General features: G+C 42.1%; 1 protein-coding gene across 4 annotated transcripts in view; it reads right to left on the reverse strand.

Moving 5' to 3' along the window:
• The window catches only part of GLI3 (GLI family zinc finger 3), a 288,668-nt gene that overhangs the window by 256,681 nt on the left and 12,158 nt on the right, over positions 1-19,829 (reverse strand). For 3 of the 4 annotated variants that reach the window (XM_049714656.1, XM_004263321.3, XM_049714655.1), the window contains exon 2: positions 17,278-17,442. In XM_049714656.1, the coding sequence (XP_049570613.1) occupies positions 17,278-17,401 (124 nt within the window). In that variant the 5' untranslated portion in view covers positions 17,402-17,442. Of the gene's footprint in view, positions 1-12,636; positions 13,349-17,277; positions 17,443-19,829 lie in introns of those variants that run through there. The other variant, XM_049714657.1, reaches the window with a different exon arrangement.

The following is a 19,829-nucleotide window of genomic DNA, read 5'->3' on the forward strand; positions in this document are numbered from 1 at the left end:
AATGAGGAAAAATTCTGTACAACCACTTGGGAAAACTACTGAACAGTATCTATTAAAGCTAAATATATGCAGCCCTAGGATGCAGCAATTGTATCCTAGGTACCTAACCAATAGAAATGTGCACACAGGTCCTCCAAAAGGCAGGTACCTAACAGCCAACCCTCCTCATGCTGGAAACCATCCAGGTGCCCCTCAGCAGTAGAAGGGTTGAACAGAGCCAGCCCTTGGAGCCGGAGAAGTAACTGACCAGGACGTGAGACAATCTTTCCAGACACTGGTAGTGGTGGGGGTTTTTGGGGATTATTTTTATTTTATTTTTTTTAACTTTTTATTTTATATTGGAGTATAGTTGATTAACCATGTTGTGTTAGTTTCAGGTGTACAGCAAAATGATTCAGTTATACACATTCATGTATCCTTTTTCAAAGGATTTAAATTGTTACATAATACTGAGCAGAGTTCCCTGTGCTATACAGTAGGTCCTTGTTGGTTACCCATTTTAAATATAGCAGTGTATACATGGTAATCCCAAACTCCCTAACTATCCCTCCCCTCCCTTCCCCCCTGGTAACCATAAGTTTGTTCTCTACTTCTGTGAGTCTATTTCTGTTTTGTAAATGAGTTCATTTGTGTCATTTTTTTGAGACTCCACATGTAATGGGTATCAGATATCATACGATATTTGTCTTTCTCTGACTTACTCCACTCAGTATGACAACCCAATCAAAAAATGGGCAGAAGACCTAAATAGACATTTCTCCAAAGAAAACATACAGATGGCCAAGAGGCACGTGAAAAGATGTTCAACATCGCTAATTATTAGAGAAATGCAAATCAGAACTACAATGAGGTATCCCCTCACACCAGTCAGAATGGCCATCATCAAAAAATCTACAAACAATAAATGCTGGAGAGGGTGTGGAGAAAAGGGAACCCTCCTACACTGTTGGTGGGAATGTAAATTAGTGCAGCCACTATGGAGAACAGTATGGAGGTTCCTTAAAAACCTAAAAATAGAGCTACCACATGATCCAGCAATCCCACTCCTGGGCATATATCCAGAGAAAAACTGGTAGTGTTTCTTTTCTTGATCCGCGTGCTGTTTACATGATGTGTTCACATCGGGAAAATTCATCAAAGCTGCTCACTTACACTATGTGCACTCTTCTCTCTGCATATTACACTTCAGTGAAAAACATTTTAAAAATGAGGTGACGTTTTCACCGATATTTTCTTTAAAAAGATTTCACTCGTATTAATAAGCATTTCTGAAAGTGAGCACACATCAACAGCTGATGGAAATATAAGTTGCGACATTTCTTGGAGTTAATTTGATAAGAGGTATTCAAAGCATACAGATTGTTTAAGGATTTTCACCACATCCTTATTTACAAGTGGAAGAAGAACATAAATGATAAGAGGAGTGGGTGAATAAATTACATCCCCATCAAAGTCAGGCTGGAGAAAAGTAGCACATGACATAGGAATATCCCCCGAACATATGGTCACCTGAACCTGTAGGACTTGACACAGAAAACGGAGGAAAAAAACCTGAAAATATACCAAAATGTTAACCAAGGTTATCTCTGGGTGGTGAGATTCCCGGACACGCCCATGTTTTTCTTTGTGCATTTCTAAATTTCCCAATGAGCAGGTATTCCTTTTATAAAACTCAACACACACACACAAAAAAACTTCAAGAGAGAGGAAAGCAGAGAATAAGAAAGGTAGTTCTAAGGTCTCGGGCTGTGGTGAGCACGTCCTTCACTCCCCATACCCCTTTACGTTCCACTTTCACTGAAACGCTTTCGAAAATGCATTATGATTATGATTATGATTATGATTTTGGACGCTTGGAGGCATAGCTTGTGGGATCTTGGTTGCCCGGCCAGGGACTGAACCCAGGTCCTTGTCAGTGAGGGTGACGAGTCCTAACCACTGGCCTGCTGAGGAATTCCCTGAAAAGTATTCTAATTATTCCCTGAAAATCTATCTAATTATTCTGAGGAATTCCCTGAAAATTATACTAATTATAGTATAAAGAACCATCTCACCTTCCTTGGAGGGTGCAGCATCTCCCCAAGGCAACCTGTGAAGGGCGGTGTCTTCTGGCCTTTGACTCTGCCCCCTTCCCTGGGCTGTATCTGAACAGCTCCCCCCTATAAATTCCATCCTCAAAAAATAACGACAAATATGGGTTACTTGAGAGATGCAGTGTTTAGGAGACTAGCAATCAAAGTTTATTGTATTCTTGGTTTTGTTTCTTTTTTTTCCACTCCAGAGTTTAAAGCGACTAAATTAGCATCAAAGAAATTTGCTAAAGCTCTCAGCGAGGCCGTGATAAAATGTAACGACATCAAACCAGATGCCAAACAGAGAACTAGGCAGACCCCTCTCGGAGGATGTTTGGGACGTTTAAAAGAGGACTGTGGTCTGGGAAGAGTTAGTCTCACACAAGAGTCAAATGTTCCTTCCAGCCATGCCCAAGTACTCCCAGGAAGACCAGTGCAGGAAATCAGGTCAGTAACGAATGATACCAGGTCTAAATCAAGGACACGCACATCTCAGATTTCAGAGGATCCACTGCTTTTGTGGCAACTCTGTGTAATTATCCGCAATTCAGTCAAAACGGGGCAAAAATCTCCCTACCCGTGCACCTGAAACTAATAGCCATAGACAGCCCTCCAAAATACTTGGTATTATTTTGACTTAACAGTGTGACCACACATCTTGGCCTGAACACAATCTTCGGTGGCTTTTAACCCTAGAGGGACACATACATGTGACTGATACAGGTTAAAGAGAATGGTGGATTTCCCTTTTTCAACTTAGATTATGTTCACTCATCCCTTTCAAGTGCCCCTCATCTACCTGACATCTTTCCTGTCTTTTTTCACTCTTCTAAATTCCTAGGGAACCTTAGGTGAATGTCACAGACACAAGAGTTTCGTGGGGAAAAGCTCTTTAAATCAGATACTCAAGTTCCTCGTTTAAAACAATAAAGTGGGGCTTCCCTGGTGGCGCAGTGGTTGAGAGTCCGCCTGCCGATGCGGGGGACGCGGGTTCGTGCCCCGGTCCGGGAAGATCCCACGTGCCGCGGAGCGGCTGGGCCCGTGAGCCATGGCGGCTGAGCCTGCGCGTGCTCCGCAATGGGAGAGGCCACAACAGTGAGAGGCCCGTGTACCGCAAAAAAAAAAAAAAAAAAAAAAAGTGATGTGGAAGCAGTCTTTTGACTTCCTAATGTGTGGCCTCTATAAAGTAAGCTGAGTCACTATGGTTATCACATCACATTTTACATGAGAAAGATTCATTTTCATCTCCCCTCACCCTTAAGAGGCTCTCTTCTCATAGACCATCATCCTTTCAAAGAGCAATTCTAATCATTCAATCAGTATTTCCCTGAGGGAAGTCAGAGCTCCAAAGCCTGCCTGCAGACCAGTGGCTCTGGCAAATACTAGGTTACAAGTCTCTTTAAGAACCTGAACAAAGAGGATATAGGCTCACGCCCATAAAGTCTTGCATAAAGTAATTTCAGAGGGTTGGCCCATTCTCTGAAGCATGAACCTCAAGGGTTCCTGGATTCCCAATGAAGCCCCCATGCTGGAAAAGATGGTTCACTCCTCTTACATGCCATGCTGGCCTAGAGATATCAGCCACCAGACTCGATGGTACTTATTCCTGAGTGCATGGTGCTAGGAGCTAGGCTTTCCTAGGGTGTGGGACACTGACATCACCTTCATGAGAAAGAGTTTCTCTAAAAATTTAACTCTCAAGGACCTACTGCATAGCTCAGGGAACTATATTCAATATCTTGTAATAACCTATAATGGAAGAGATTCTGAAAAAAGAATCTCTCTCTATATATAGATATATATACATGTATATGTGTGTGTGTATATATATATACACATATATGTAAAACTGAATCACTTTGCTATATACCTGAAACTAACACAACACTGTAAATCAACTATACTTCAATAAAAATTTTTTTAATTTAACTTTTTTAAGCACATATAATCTCTCACTTGTAACTAAAAATAACCCCCCCCAGTTAAAACAAGGTACCAAATTATACTAGCCCTTACATGTAAGATTTGTACTTGTATCATTAGTATACTCACGTATCATGAAGTTTTCATATTTATTTTTATTTTATTTTATTTTTTTGCGGTACGCGGGCCTCTCACTGTTGTGGACTCTCCCGTTGCGGAGCACGGGCTCCGGACGCACAGGCTCAGCGGCCATGGCTCACGGGCCCAGCCGCTCTGCGGCATGTGGGACCTTCCCGCACTGGGGCACGAACCCGCGTCCCCTGCATCGGCAGGCGGACTCTCAACCACTGCGCCACCAGGGAAGCCCGAAGTTCTCAAATTTAAACACTGACTTTCTCCGCACCCTCCTCCCACGCCCCCAGCAGTGTGAAAACCATTGATCCAGTCTAGTCTAGAATAGAAACAGAACAGTATTTTGTAGCCTGGTCCCAGCAAATATAACCACTTCTTTCTTAAGGTAAAAAAGGGTTTTTTTTCTTCTCAGCAACACGCTCCCGATCCTGAACTTCCTGAAAGATCAATAAGCAAAAGGAACATCTTTTAAACTAAATTATACAGTCTTCTTCTTAAAAAAAAAAATACAAAAAAGACTTCTGAAGTCTTTTCTTCAAAGGACAGGGATGAGAGATTTGCAAACCACCTTCTTATCCTTCTTTTGCCTTATTGTCTGTTTTGCTCGAAAGAGAATCAAGATAGAGATATTTTTCAGCTATTTTAGCTAGATGAAGGCCGAGTAACAGGTACACACAGAATCTGTGCCCGTCTTCAGTCTGAAAAACCCAAATCAAACTAAACAGGAGACCACCGCATGCTGCACCAACACTAGACACAGCAAGAATAAGCAACAATAAAATTTTTAAAATAAAAATGAAATAAAATAATTCCTGCTACAAAACTGTATACTACCACTCTCCTATTACCCAAGATTTAAAAATCTGGGATTCCCCAATATTCAACCAATATATATGCTGATACGTGTGTGTATGTGTACATATTTATAGACATCTTTTTTTCAATTCACCCAATTTTGGGGGTCAAGCTGATGGATGAAAATATTCTCAATTTGTGTGAAAGTGATCAAAGAAAATGCTTTCAACTGATGTGAAAAAGTTTCCCGTTAAGACGGTAGCTATTTTTCTCAAGCATGATTCCTTTTAATTGCGGAAAAGAGCCCAAAGGCTTTGTCAAGGGGCACATGTTTTCTATAAATCAAAACATAAATAAATGTGAGCTTATTTCACTAGGCGTACATATGGTTTTTGCTAAGCAAACTCTATTTATAAAACATTGTTAGCCTCCACCGGAACTGCTGTCAACATTTATAGGAAAGGAACTTTTCTACTGCTCTAAATCTTGCCAGAATTTGAAAACAAGCCTAGAAACATTAGTTTTTTTAAAGACAGATTTGATTTAAACTTAATGTGAAATGGGCCACTGTGTGTTTTCTAGTTTTTAAATGCTTGGAAGAAATCTTCAACTGAATATTAGATTCCTGTTTTACCAGAAAATGTTTACATTGCTGGAAGTCCCATTATTTTAACCATGCCTTTGTTGTATGCTTTCTAGAAGTTCTCTTTTGGTTATGGGCAAGAGTCTGGGATTATTTTTCTTATCACTGCCAATAGAACAAAAATATTCTGTGAAAGGGGAGTCTTTGACATCCATTAAAGCTTAGTATTCATAATTGCCTCACCTTCTTTTCCCAAAGGCTCATTTGCATGATCACTTCTCTTTAGATACTCACCCTAGACTATAAACACATTTATCAGTCCTACTCAGAGAGCAGTTCTCAAAATGAAGTTCTCTATGAAAGAAATTAGCTCTAAGCAAGCAGGAGGCAATAGTCCTGGACAATCAACAGCAAACGATAGAAGGTAACAGTCACTTTAATATAATTCACGTTCTCCATTTTCCATTCAACTTTTCTTCCTTGGGCTGCAGAGCCTCCCAAAACAGAATTTTTTTCAATGCTTTTGCAATCAATCCCCACCCCAGGTGGATCTAAGCCAATAGTTACAGTACAGTCAAGAGCAGTTCCAGAAAGAGATCTCTCAGGCTCTCTCTCGGTTTTTTTATGATTTTCTTTCAAGCTGCATCTTCCCCAGTTGTAAGATTTGTCACCTCTTGGCATGAAATGCATTGGTTTTTCTTTTTCAATGGCAAGAGGAAAAATGTTAGATAGTTCCATAAAAATAACTAAAAGAACTTAAAAAGTCCTAAAATCATAAATTTCCAAGGTAATAAAATATTTAAATATATTTAATGTTGACCTAACATGTAATTACCTATATATGCTTAAACGGCTTTGGAAACAATGGGACTGTTTTCACTCTCAAATACTATCCCAATTTAAATTCCCAAATACTTACCCCAATTTATATAGCGAACTCTACTTCTCTGCAGTATACTTAAAGGGGAAGACTGCTTATAAAAGGCAGCCATGGTTCCAATAAACTTAAAAAAAAATAGACATAGATAGACAGATCCAGAAGAAAAAGATATCATTTTTATATATCATTCTTTTATCTTTTTATATATTTTTTTTATATATCATTCTTTTCTCTAATTTTACAGAAATGAAGAGCTAGCTACCCTAATGGTAGACACTAATGAATTGGAAATGATAAGGAAAGGCAGAATTCTCTAGAACTTCTGTACCTAATCAATCACCAGAGACCAGTGACATCATTAGAGCCTTTGATCACAGCTCCTCTTTCAAGCTCAGATGGGACTGGATTGATCCTTGCTGGCTCTGAGAATGGAGAAACACCTAAGAATACAATTCACCATGAAACATGAGAGTCATCAGCATCTCTTCCCCTCCTTGGAGAGGAACAAGAGAGCACATTCCAAAGCAGCCCAACACCAAACAATAGAGCCCCCTCATTAAACCCAAACCGAATTCCCATCTTACTAGGATTCCCAGAGCGCTTTAAGAGAGGGACAGACAATAAGCTACTTTTCCTTCAGTTTGGTCCTCCTCGCCCACTATACCCACCCAGGACAAGCCCCAAATCCCTTCACCCTAGGGGTGGAGGAGAGAATCTGGGGATTTTTTTCCCCATTCTCCCCATTACAAAAGCACTTAATTCAGAACTGCCCTTTCTACTTGTGAATTGCACTTTATAGGTCTTTACTAAAAAATGCTGGTGACTTGGACAAAAAGACAGTCTTCAGATACAACGCTGGCTTTCTATAATTTCAAAATATCACTCATAATGTTCTGATCTGAAATGGTCCCTTGGGTAAGGAAAACTTTTCATCGACCTTGACGACTTGAGTTCCATAGTTGTTTGTTTTTTTCCCCCCCCTCCTTATTGGTAATCCGAATCTAATTGCGTTTCGGGAACACTGGTGGGGGGGGTGGGAAATGTAGTTTATTATCTCCCTCATCAGATGATCAATGATTTCATTAATAAGACAGATAACAAAACTGTCATATCATCGACACCGTTATGAAAGATGATCCTAGCCTCCCGCTCCATTTTCCAAGGTCCGGGGTTCTCTGTGGCAGCTCTGAGTCCATTCAATATTTTCCACAGACAGAGAAAAGTGAAAATCCATTTTGAAACCAATTTCAATTAGGATCCAGAAGCTGTTATCACAGGTGTCGCAGAATGGGCCCGTAAGTGGAAATGTCGCCTATCCATTCTGAAATGAAACCTTATCAGGCACTACAAAGATGGCTGGGGACAGCCTATCTGTAAATTACTTTTCATCCTGTGTTAACTCAACCTTAGTCCTGTCATATGGAATTCTTTCCATCTACTAGTAATAATCTAATGACTAACTAGACACAGCACCCAAATGGCTTTCAGTCGGACAGGGCTGTCCCCTGAAACATGGGTATAAAAAAAAAAAAAAAACCACACTCGGGCCAGTGGGCCAGCAAAGGGCTAGGCGTGCTTTAAATGATAGAACTAAAAGTTTATTATGGGAAATAAAAGAAGCCCCGTCTCCACCCATTGCATTCCTGGTGATTTTTCAATTGCAAACTCCAAGGCCCCGTGATTTCATTAATGCAGCACCCAAGTCGGGAGGCTTTTCTCTCACATCTTTCAGACTCCTTTTAGCAAATTATCCCATGACGGCGGATTTATTCAGTCAAAGACCTCGGACTTTGAGAGGCAACAAAAGAATCAAGAGACTTTCTGGTCCACCTGCCTGGCGAATGATGAGGCAGGGAAAAGTCTCCCCCAGAGAAACCAATCAAACCATTGTGTGGCACAGTCAGACCTTTTCAACTGTCAAGCCAGAGAGCAGGGGAAGAGATGAAAGAACGCAGGATGAAGCTACCATTTACGGAACCATGTGGGAATGGTCTCCTAAGATTTAATAATTGGGATGGAACTCAACTTTCTACAACTAAAGGGAGAAAAAAAAAAAAAAGAAAGAGACCAAGAAGAGGAAAGAGTCAAAGAAAGAGAAAAAAAAAAAAAAAGAGTGAAAAAGAACAGCAGCCTAAGTCAGAGTAAGAATAACTTTTATAGAAAAATTTCCCCTACCTGAGATGAAGTCCTATCTATAAAAGTAAAGGGGAAAAGAATGATTTACCAAAAAAAAAAGAGAAAGACTTAACAAAGCCTTGGATACTTTCCTTCTAGGTTAGAGCTGCATTAAATGTTCTCATTCTAACACACTCCTGCTCATTCATGGTAGCAAAACAACAAAAACAAAAAACCCTCATTAATATGACTGCCTTGTAGTTTTAAGTATAAAATGGCATCTTCAACTGGCCTAAAAGGAAACAATACATTGACTGGACACTCAAAAAAGACTCAGACTGGCAGAGACAGAAGGTTATATGTTTCTGGGCAGTGTTTAAGAACATGTTAGTTCTACTACTAATTCTATATGAAATATTTAGATAGAAAGGAAAAGAAAACTCACAGTGAGTATAGCGAACAGGATCTAAAAACTCACGGATTTTTTTAAAAACAAAAAAAAACCATAACATCAAGCAACTTCTACAGTTCTAACGCTTTCTATTATGATCAGTGACTCATAAGGTAACTATTACTACACTGAGTTTAAAAACAAGTATTTGTCAAAATTTGGGGGGGACGGGCCTGGAACCGTTCGTTTTGTGCCTTGACTGTGGCGGTAATTACAGAACTTTATGGATCTGTCAAAAGTGTACACCAAAAAAAAGTAAATGGTGCTGTATGTAAAGTTTTAAAAATAGAAATTACAGCAGGGGGATTTGGCAAGATTTCCACGTAAATACGACAAAGGGAAGGGTTTTGCTTTCACCATCACCCACCTCCTTCTCTGCCTGGGACCCTCGTGGTTCCCAACGCTCCCGGTCTCACCCTCTAGCAGCCCTGGAACAAAAGCCCTCCCCCCAAGTAGGGGCTCAAAGTGGTACCCAGCGGAAGGCCACCGAGATACTTCCCCAGAGAGACACTGCCCTCCCACAGGCTCCATTTTGGCCCCGAGTTTCAACTCTTTGGTTCCTGTTTCTGATTCTGACCAATTTCTCTCTGAAAATGTGAAATACTCACATCACTGGATCACAAGTAATCAGGGCAACCCAGAAACTTCCCACAAGCTGAACACATAATGCTGTGGCTTCTTTTCACTCCCAAGTCTGGAAAACTGTGGCAAGAAGGGGTTGAGATTTATTCCTGATTTCTCGGAGCACCCAAGAATTGTTTTCAGAGGAGAAATCCAATAGCTATACGCAAGAGAAAAGAGCAGCCTTGCCCTCAGGGAAGCCCATTTGCACAGAATTACTGACTTTATCCCATAATGGGAAGGCGTATTTATGAATGAGGGGTAGGCCTGAAAATGTGATTCTTTAAATCCAACTTGTGCCAATTTCAGGATCAGTGATTTGAGGTACTGTTTCCTGATCCCAGCTCCTATCATTTCCTTGTCTGTGAAGCTAGGTCCTGATGGCCCCCACATTTTAAAGATTTTCTGTAAGCCAACACCCTCTAACTCTCTCCATCAGATTCAAGCTTACCCATGCACAGATTATTAACAAATGATGTTGTGTTGAAAGGAGTGAGATGAAAAGTGTCACTATATTAAATCCTGCCAGATTTTATCCAGAAGAGGCTATTACTATTCCTAAAAATAGCTACCATGTTTGAGTCCTTACTGTGCCAGCCTCAGAGATGTTAAGTTATTAGCCCAAGATCACACAGTGATAAAGTGGCTGAGCCAGGGTCGAACCCTGGCATCCACACCACTGCCGCTCTGCACATGCCCCCTGCCCCACTGAGCCGAGGAAAGTTCTGGCAGGTCTGTGTACCCTGTAGGCTGGGGCCCTCCAAGCCCAAAATACTAAAGGAGGATGAGGTGGAGGCAGGGAAAAGACAAACCAGGTGCCATGTCGAAAAGTTTCAAGTGTTATGTGGAAGGTGGGAGGGATGAATAAATGGGGCATAGGGAAATTTGAGGGGTGCAACTAGTCTATAATGGCAGCTACAGGACATTATATATTTGTCAAAACCCATAGGACACACAACACAAAGAATGAACCCTCATGGAAACCATGGACTGTAGTTAATCATCGTGTATCTATATTACTTCCTCAATTGTAACAAACGTATTACACCATTACAAAATGTTAAAAGGGAAACTCGGAGGGGGGAAGGGGTATATAAGAACTCTGTGTACTTTCTGATCAATGTTTCTGTAAATCTAAAACTTCTCTAAAATATAGTCTATTGATTAAAATAGTAATACATAAAATAAGCCTCCCAAAACCAAGTGTTATTAGGTAGCTCCCCAAAGGACACAAGATCATATGGAAAGATGGAGGGCAGAGTCGCATTTGAGAAGAAGGTAAACATGCAACGTGCCCCGATGTTAAGAATAAAGGTCATTCTATGCAGGAGCAGTGTGAAGGCAAGGAGCCCTTCCAACTGGCTAAAGCACAGGTTATAGATGGGAAAGCAGAGTCGCAGTAAATCAGATTGGAGAGACTGGAGAGGCAGACTGGGGTCTGATTTTGGAAGATAACTCAATATTAAGCGAAGGGTATTTTTTTTTTTTTTTTTTTTTTTTTGTGGTACGCGGGCCTCTCACTGTTGTGGCCTCTCCCGTTGCGGAGCACAGGCTCCGGACGCGCAGGCTCAGTGGCCATGGCTCACGGGCCTAGCCGCTCCGCGGCATGTGGGATCCTCCCAGACCGGGGCACGAACCCGTGTCCCCTGCATCGGCAGGCAGACTCCCAACCACTGCGCCACCAGGGAAGCCCTAAGCGAAGGATTTTGAATTTTATTTTATAAGTAGCTGGGACTCACTGAAGGTTCTAGAGTAGGGGTGTGGCATAACCGTAAAAAGATTAATTGGGTAAGAGCAACTCCATGAATCAGGGCCGAGCGATTGGAGAGAAGGTCACTTTAACTGTCTAGGCATGAGGTAGTGAGGTTTGAAATAGCATTGTGCAGTAGGGTGGCCCAAAGGGACACGTGGGTGAATAATTACAGAGGAAAATCTACCAGGACCTCAAAACTGGTAGGACACGGGAAGCCGGAGGTTGGAAGGGGTCAAAGGTGACCGTGGGGTTTCAAGCCTGGATGACCACAGGAAGCTGATACACTCAGCCAAAATAAGAAGACAGAGGCTGCCAGGTAAAGGAACACATGAGTCTGGAGCTCAAAAGAGTCAGCGCTCTTATGAGAATCAGATTATTTGCCATGAGTTAGTTGGCTTAAAAACATGAAAGCTCTTTTAAAAAGCGTAATATTTAATGCAGCACAAACTACCCTATAAATGGGTACCACGAACCTGAAAGGAAACAGTTTACCCCAAAAAAAGACTCAAGAAAAGGGATGTACCATATGCTGTTTCTAGTGTTAAGACATATAATCAATGGTAGTTTTCAAGGTTAAAGAAATCAAAATAAATTTTCTCAAAATTGCCTTCCCTATTTTCTGGCTTGAGAAGGCATTTGGAAAGAAGGTAGAGAAAAAAAAAAATTTTTAATAGTTCTTCCTTAAGATGTGTAAACTCGGTCATTTGGGGGCTCTGTGAAACACCTTGAACTATTTTTCGGACAGAGTCCAGCAAATTTAAAATTACTTTTGCCAAACGTTTTCCCCTTAATTTCAAAACCTATGTATATTTTCAAGAAAACACAATCGTTTTGTTTTGGATTCATAACATTTAATTCATCCCCATGCTTTGTCTTAATAACGATGGCTAAACTCTTACCGTGTGCAGTCCTACCAGAAAGGTACAGGCATTGCCTCACTTAATCCGCCTGGAGATCCTGTGAAGTGGGTCTAATTAGTATCTTGCTAAACAGATGAAGAAATTGAGACTTTGAGAAGTGAATTTGCCCACACGCACCAAGCTAGTCCTTGGTGTTGCCAGAACTCAGTCCAAACTTTCAACCCAAACCCCAGGGGTGCTCCTATCCAACACCCTACAGTGTGAAACCACGTTATCTGAAAGTCCTTTCCATCTATCTGTCCATCTGTCATGTGCTAGGAAATGGGATGTGGCCAAGAAAAAAGGGATTGAACATCTAAAGGGACAGGAAACCTAAAACTCACAACCTACAGGCTTTCTGCTGTGAACTGTCCACCCACTTCTGAGCAGAATTAGGTACATAAACTCTTACCATAAAAAAGGACAAAAAGAGACAAGAGATCCTGGCGGTGAACAGCCGATGAATTCCCAACTCTTAACAAAATTCTGAGCTATCTTACTCCCAGCCAGGAGACCAACAGATATCCTGATTAACACTCATAGGAGTTACTGGACAGTTTGAAAGAAAATCACAAGGCCAGGAAGTGACCAAAAGTTAAAATTAAAAAAAAAAAAAAAATCTCCTACGTATTTGCAAACCACAACACTTTCCCCTTAGAAACCTCAAAGAATTTTTTTTTTAAGCAGAGGAGAACCAAGCCCTCCTTTTGAAAGAATCAAAGTGAACAGGGAACTTCCTCTCCATTATTAATCTATCAACTTTGGTTTCATATTGCATCACCATTAAGATAATTTCTGCTTTCTATCACTTTAAGGTATGTTCCCAATAACTATCAGATCTGATAAAAGATCCCCAAAGCAGGACCTACATATGCTTATTATTAGCTGCTTTCTCTTTTAAAGCAGAGTGGTAGGTTAATAAGAAATATCAGATTACTCCTTTAAAAAAAATCACAGGCCAAAAATGAAATAAAACATTTCACACTGAAAAGTCAGTATTTGCAAGTCGTTAAAGGAAATTTTATAGGACAATGAGAATGTTTAATACGTTGGAACACCTAGATTAAAACATGTCTCTTATTTACAAAACACAATATGCAGCTTGGAAAGTAATGAATCCATACCTGAAAAAAAACAGATCATTAAGGCATTTTACTTAAGGTACGAGCATATTAACAGATTTGAGATTTTTAAGTAAACCATGACACCTAAGATATGAATGCACACTTTATATGTGAAAGACACCATCTTGGACGCCAGAAATGATCATTGACGTGTCAATTGCACTGAACAAAATATTCAGAAAACTGAATGTCTTCTCTTTTGTCATTTATGTTTCATAAATAACACTAGAGCTTAAAATCAAACTATAACACATGAAGCAAACACTGTGGTTCCTGAGTAAGTATACTGAATGCTTCATATGTTGATATAGGTTCTTAAATGTTACAAAAATCAGTTTGGCTGTGTTTTACCCATAGAAGATTTAGAACAGTTTTTCACTTATGTTATTTTAAATTTCAAGGTTTAAAGGCAAATCCTTCCTCAAAATGTCGTTTAAGGTTTTTGAACCATACATTTTGGTTCGTGTGTATGTGTGCGTTTAAACAAAACTCTGTATGACTGTTATTCTAGGAGTAGATACCTGGCTGAGAAAAGTAAGAAAACAGATCTGTAAGGACATGCAGAGGAATGTGCATGGTCTGGCTGGAAGGCTCACAATCAGGAATAAACTGCAGCACATAATGGCTGGAAAAGTTAATTAAGTCAACCTAACAGTGCCAATAGCGAAACGTTTCTGTTTGTTTTATTTTCATCTTGAAATTGTGGACGGGAGAAGAAATACACAGGTTACCTCCGTAATATATCTTGGTGAGGAACTCATTTTTCATTGTTCATTTACAAGTCTCTGAATTGCAGAACTTTGTAAGGAACGCCTAAGAACCCCCTGGAACAGGAGCAATTGGTACTACCTATCATAGGATCCAGGTAATTTTCATTTCCTGTTTGTGAAGAGCCTCAGTGGAGGTATCCAAGCCCTTCTGAAACGTTTGCAGAGAAAAGACAGAACGGGAGACAGACAGAATAGACGGACGGATGGATGACCATAGCAATGACAGTATACCAACCTTTGAAAGCCTGCCCCCCACACCAGCTCTTACACCCAAACCAAACCACAGACCAAAGCCCCCAGACTAGCTGTGGGACCAGAGCTGAGAGCAAAGGGCAGCGTGCCACCAGGTAGAAGCTGGCAGAACAAAGAATTTGGGCCATTCCACACCCTCCTAAGCATGATCCTGGGGCCATAAAGAGGCTCTGAACTAGTTAGATGAATCCTGCTGAGGACTTTGTAAAAAAAAAAAAAATCATTACAATGATTAGCATTGCTTATGGAAAGCAATCACAAAGAAAAAGGTTTATTTGTTTCAATTTTTCCCACCTTTAAACTTGTTTGCTGGTTTTCCTGGAATCTTCCAGCAGGATTGCCATTGATATTTCAAAAACCACTTCCATTTTTCTTTATTTGGTTGGCTCTTTATTTTATTCCAAAACAAAAAGGAGTCAATCTCTTACAAGAAATAGAACACTGAAAAAATGGTCAGAGCTCACAGGATTCTAGGACAGCTATCACTCACGCAGGAGCCCTGCAAACCTGACTAATGAGGTTTTTGCCCCAAGATAGGACGTGTCTTACACCCATTTAGGAGGTGCTTCAAGGACCCGCGCTGATCAGGGTGGGAAGCCCGTGGAGTTCGGTTTCGGAGTCAGTTCTGTGGTTACTTCGGACTCAAGGACTAACTTTTATAAACCATGACTGTGTCTTCCCTGGATACTTGTTCCCCAGTGGCTTCCTGGCTGCTGGGCTGATTAGGTTAGTTCTGTTCCTGGTCACCCTAAGCAGGTTAATGGGCAGAACTCATGGTCAGAGCAGCTCCAGACAAATGCAACGGCACCAAATATCTGCCCAGCAGGTGTCCAGTGGCCGGAATCGCCCAAGTGGCAGCACCTTCATAAGGACAGATCGCTGTTGTTACTCTGCTGAAATTCCCAGAAAGGACAGTGGTTTACGGAGGCTCCACGTGGTGCAGCCTATTCTCACGCACACACTTACACCCTCGCTCACTCACACGCACTCACACTCACACACGCTGCTATAAAAATCACCCAACGTTGATGTTGCGTGAAGCATGATATCCAGAAAGCGATTATTCCTACAAATTTGCTATTAAAATTACCAAATCACCTACATGGCACAGACTGATTCTATTTCTGAAATAGACGTGTCTAATTTTTACAAATTCCAGAGAAAAGAAACAAGGGCCACAGCATGCTTTTTTAAGGAGAAAATATGCCTTCTATAACCTCATCACAGGAATAATGCAAAAGTCTGGCTCTATTAAAATAAGCTCTAGTCCTGAGTTGAAAGACCACGAATCAAGAAAGAAATACAGTTTCGTATGTATGTAAAGTAAATTCATTATTTTAACTCAGACATAAATAGATCTCCCTGAAGGATCAATTCAAAATGGGACTCATTCGCCGAAAGGTTTAATGCCAGCCCCTCCCCTGGCCGGGTCAAGCCAGCAGTGCGCACTGGTGACATCGGGGAAGGAGAAAAGTGAGCAGCACACACTGTGGACCAGGAGGGGCACAGAGGGCAGGGCCAGGCAATGCCACAGTTCAGACAGGAAGATGCAGCTTTTTTATTGGATGTCTGCCCTCACAGCCTACACTTCTGGGCTGTTACCTTCCAAAGCAGATTCTCACTCTCCCATTGTATGTAAAACATTGGAGGGGCTTCCCTGGTGGTGCAGTGGTTTAGAACCTGCCTGCCAATGCAGGGGACACGGGTTCGAGCCCTGGTCTGGGAAGATCCCACATGCCGCGGAGCAACTAAGCCCGTGCGCCGCAGCTACTGAGCCTGCGCGTCTGGAGCCTCTGCTCCGCAACAAGAGAGGCCGCGATAGTGAGAGGCCCGCACACCGCGATGAAGAGTGGCCCCCGCTCGCCGCAACTAGAGAAAGCCCTCGCACAGAAACGAAGACCCAACACAGCCAAAAATAAATTTTAAAAATTATAAAAAATAAAATTAAAAAAAATTGGAAATCAGCCTAGTCAAATCTTTTTGGAATAAATAAAATATAAATGCACAGGGAGGGAGGGCGCAGGTTGGCTCAGCAGATGCAAAACCTTGTACCCAGGTAGGCAGTGTCCAGGACTGAGACCAGCCCATTCTTCCTAAGGGCACATGGCAAAGCGGAGAGCGATTCGCAGAGGCCAGGGGTGGCTATGAAATCTACAAAAAGCCAAGGCGCTGCTGGCCTTCCAGAGCCGAAAGGCAGGGAAAGGAAGTGAAGGTTACTCTTAACTTATTCAGTCTGTTTTTACCAGAGGGGGCTCTGGAATTTATTTTCAGTGCTCCATGCTTGAATTGAAATGCCTCTCAACACTTTGCTTAAAATATTAAAACATACAGCATGTAAAACAGTTGGCTTTCTGTATCTCTAAACGCAAATTAAGGATGTTAAATTTTTATATGCCAACAGCAAAACCTGCGACTCAGAAACTAGATGAGGCTCAACCGTTAACAACTTTTAAAATCCTTTCAAGCGACTCCTTAGGGTTTGGGGTCTGCAGGGGACCCTATCACTAATTTGGACAAGGCAACTCTTGTGTCTTTTGTAATAACTGATAACTGATTATCCCGACGAGTAGAGACTTTCCATGTGAAAGGCAGAGTATTTTGAACCCCAGCCAGACTCATCAAGATGATTTCCAAACTGCCAAAACAGGAACTTCCTATAATAAATAACCTATCACATTTACATCTCGAATTAGCAAATCTGGAAGAAAACGTGTAGTTTCAGCGCCAAAACAGAGATGGCTAAAGCCTGGCCACCCCGAGCCCGCACCCCAACCTCCACCTCCATCTGCGCTCTTCAGCTCTCAGAGCACAAACACGGGTCCAGGTGCAAATGCTCAACTCGCAAGGAATGCAGAGCACAGAAAAGGACTGTAGGCTTGACTGTTGGTAATCCCCGTGGCTGCTCACCATTGGAAGTGGTGCTGGAGGCCACGGCTTTCTCGCTGACGTCTGGTCGAGTGGAGTATTTCACTATGGAATTCTCCACATTCTTCTTCTCAGTGGTCGTGGAGCTCTGGGACTGGGCCTCCATGACGCCTTCTCATTACTTCAGCTCTGGGCGACCAGGAACCCCTACAAAAACAGCAGCGCCATCAATTTCAAATAAGAAGGGGAAAAAGGAAATCCCACTCCGAAGGCCACTTCACCTGTCACCTGAGGAGGTGCCTGGAGCATCAGCTAATTCAAAATCTGGAAGCCCCTTACCCGCTGGCTTTCTTGCAAAAAGGCCTCAAAGTGCTAGTAACAAGCCAGGCGAATTCTGTCTACACGTGCAAAAGGAGGAGAAAGGGACTTGTCCACAATGTGGGACTTCTCCCCAAATCCTACTGGGCATTTGTTATTAAATGGTCTAAATATCTCCATCTTCAGCTGTGTTTACGGCGAGAAATCCAAGCGTCACATTACTCCTTCAAGCCACATCTACAAATGTCTCCGACATTTATAAGAAAGTGGCCACTTTTCTATGAAGGGGCAGTAGGACAACTTTCCAAGCCAGGGAAGTTTTTTAGTTATTAGTTAGTTGTTTTAAAGAGTGACCGACAATTTCTCCCATCCAAGCCCAACTCCAAATTCTGAATCAGAGAATTCTGGTCGATGATTTTGCTTCCCTCACCAAGATATGTGAATCGCAACATGCCTCTTAAACCTAATTCTTTCAGGAAAGCCATACACTTTAAGCTTTCTTAAAACAGCAGAACGTTTCCATTCATTTAAGTTACATTTTTAAAACAAACAAAGGTGATAGAACAACACACTCTGGATCCCACAGGAAAAGGCAAAAGATCACCCACAGCAAAGGCTGGAACCACTTAAGAAATATTAAAACTCAGCTAAAGGCAAGGGCAGTTAGTCTGTCTTTCACCAGCTTCATTCATGTGATAATCGCCCTAACTCATCATTCATCAATTTTCACTCTGTTTGGTTCATGTTCTTTTCTGGCAGTCATGATCTACACCTACAAAGAATACAAGAGAAGATGACAAGTCTCCTCTCTACCATGTTTCCCTCAAGCTCTCTAGATTGTGGGCATTTCTTCCGTGGAGTCACCTGCCTGTTTTCTACATTTAGCGGAGGCCACCGTGTTCCATCAAAACAAGGATGAGAGAAATAAAACAAGCGAGTGCTTCACAGACTAAAAGAGCTAAAGTACCAGACGGAAGATTTTTAGTCATCCTTAACTCAAACTTGCAAGGGAACTGCAATCTGGGATAAGTAACTGGAAAAGCTGAAGGCCCAGAGGCCTCATGGCCCTGGAGCACCAGTTCTTCCAGTAACTTCCATTTCTTTTCCTTGATTATCCAGTGGCATTCACCGTAAAACACACAAGTTATTTACAACAGCTTTTCTAGAATAAAAAAGACAAAAAGACGCCCTAGGTTAAATGTACATATCAATTATAAGATCCACTCTGAATTCAGAAACATCCCTCAAAGAGTCCCTACAGGGGCTTCCCTGGTGGCGCAGCGATTGAGAGTCCGCCTGCCGATGCAGGGGACACGGGTTCGTGCCCCGGTCCGGGAAGATCCCACATGCCGCGGAGCGGCTGGGCCCGTGAGCCATGGCCGCTGAGCCTGCACGTCCGGAGCCTGGGCTCCGCAACGGGAGAGGCCACAACAGTAAGAGGCCCGCGTACCGCAAAAAAAAAAAAAAAAGAGCCCCCACAGATCACAACAGTGAAGGAATATAAACCTTCTTTTCTCAAGGCTGCCACCGTACACAAGTCCACAGGGGAGGGCCTGATTGGCACCCCCTGGAGTTGTCCAGTGCCTCAGTTTCCTCATCTGTCACATGACAGTGTCACACAGTGGGACTTCACCTTGGGGGTGGGAATGGGGGGGGTGTCCAGTCCTCTTTAAGAATATGTTAAAACTTACGGACCCTCTCCCCCCAGAATCCCCTTAAGTGCACCAAAAACTGTCCATTTGATTTCCAAGGGATCACAGGCCCTCCAAAGCAGTTAAAGAACCCCTAAAGGGGAAATTCTCAACCACCCCTTCTAGCTCTACCAATCTCAGAATGACTCTCTAAATTTTTTACATGCTCCCCCCAAATTGACTTAAAGATCATTTTTAAAGCATGCCACGAGAACAATTCAACCCACTCCATGGCACTGTTTCTCAGCGTGGTACAAAAGCCACCTGCATCAGCCTTGTTTCGGTGCTTGCAAAACATTCAGAGCTGCAGGTCCAACCCCTGATGTCTCTGAGGTGACCCCTGGAACCTTTATCTGAACAGCACTGGTGACTATCAGCTTCAGTGAAGCTCGCAGACAACTGCTCTACCTATTTTTTGTTTGCTGCTCTGTACCCAATACTGTAGGTGGTCCTCACTGAAGTCTTGGCACATTGGATGAAGTACTGAATTCCAACAGCCCAAAAGAGCCTATCCCAACTGCCATCCCGATAATGAACTCTGCATCGGTCGGGAATCTTTGTTGAATGTCCGTCTTCCCCTCCGGA

Source organism: Orcinus orca, chromosome 9, assembly GCF_937001465.1.
Source record: "Orcinus orca chromosome 9, mOrcOrc1.1, whole genome shotgun sequence".
In the NCBI taxonomy this organism is placed as follows: domain Eukaryota; kingdom Metazoa; phylum Chordata; class Mammalia; order Artiodactyla; family Delphinidae; genus Orcinus; species Orcinus orca.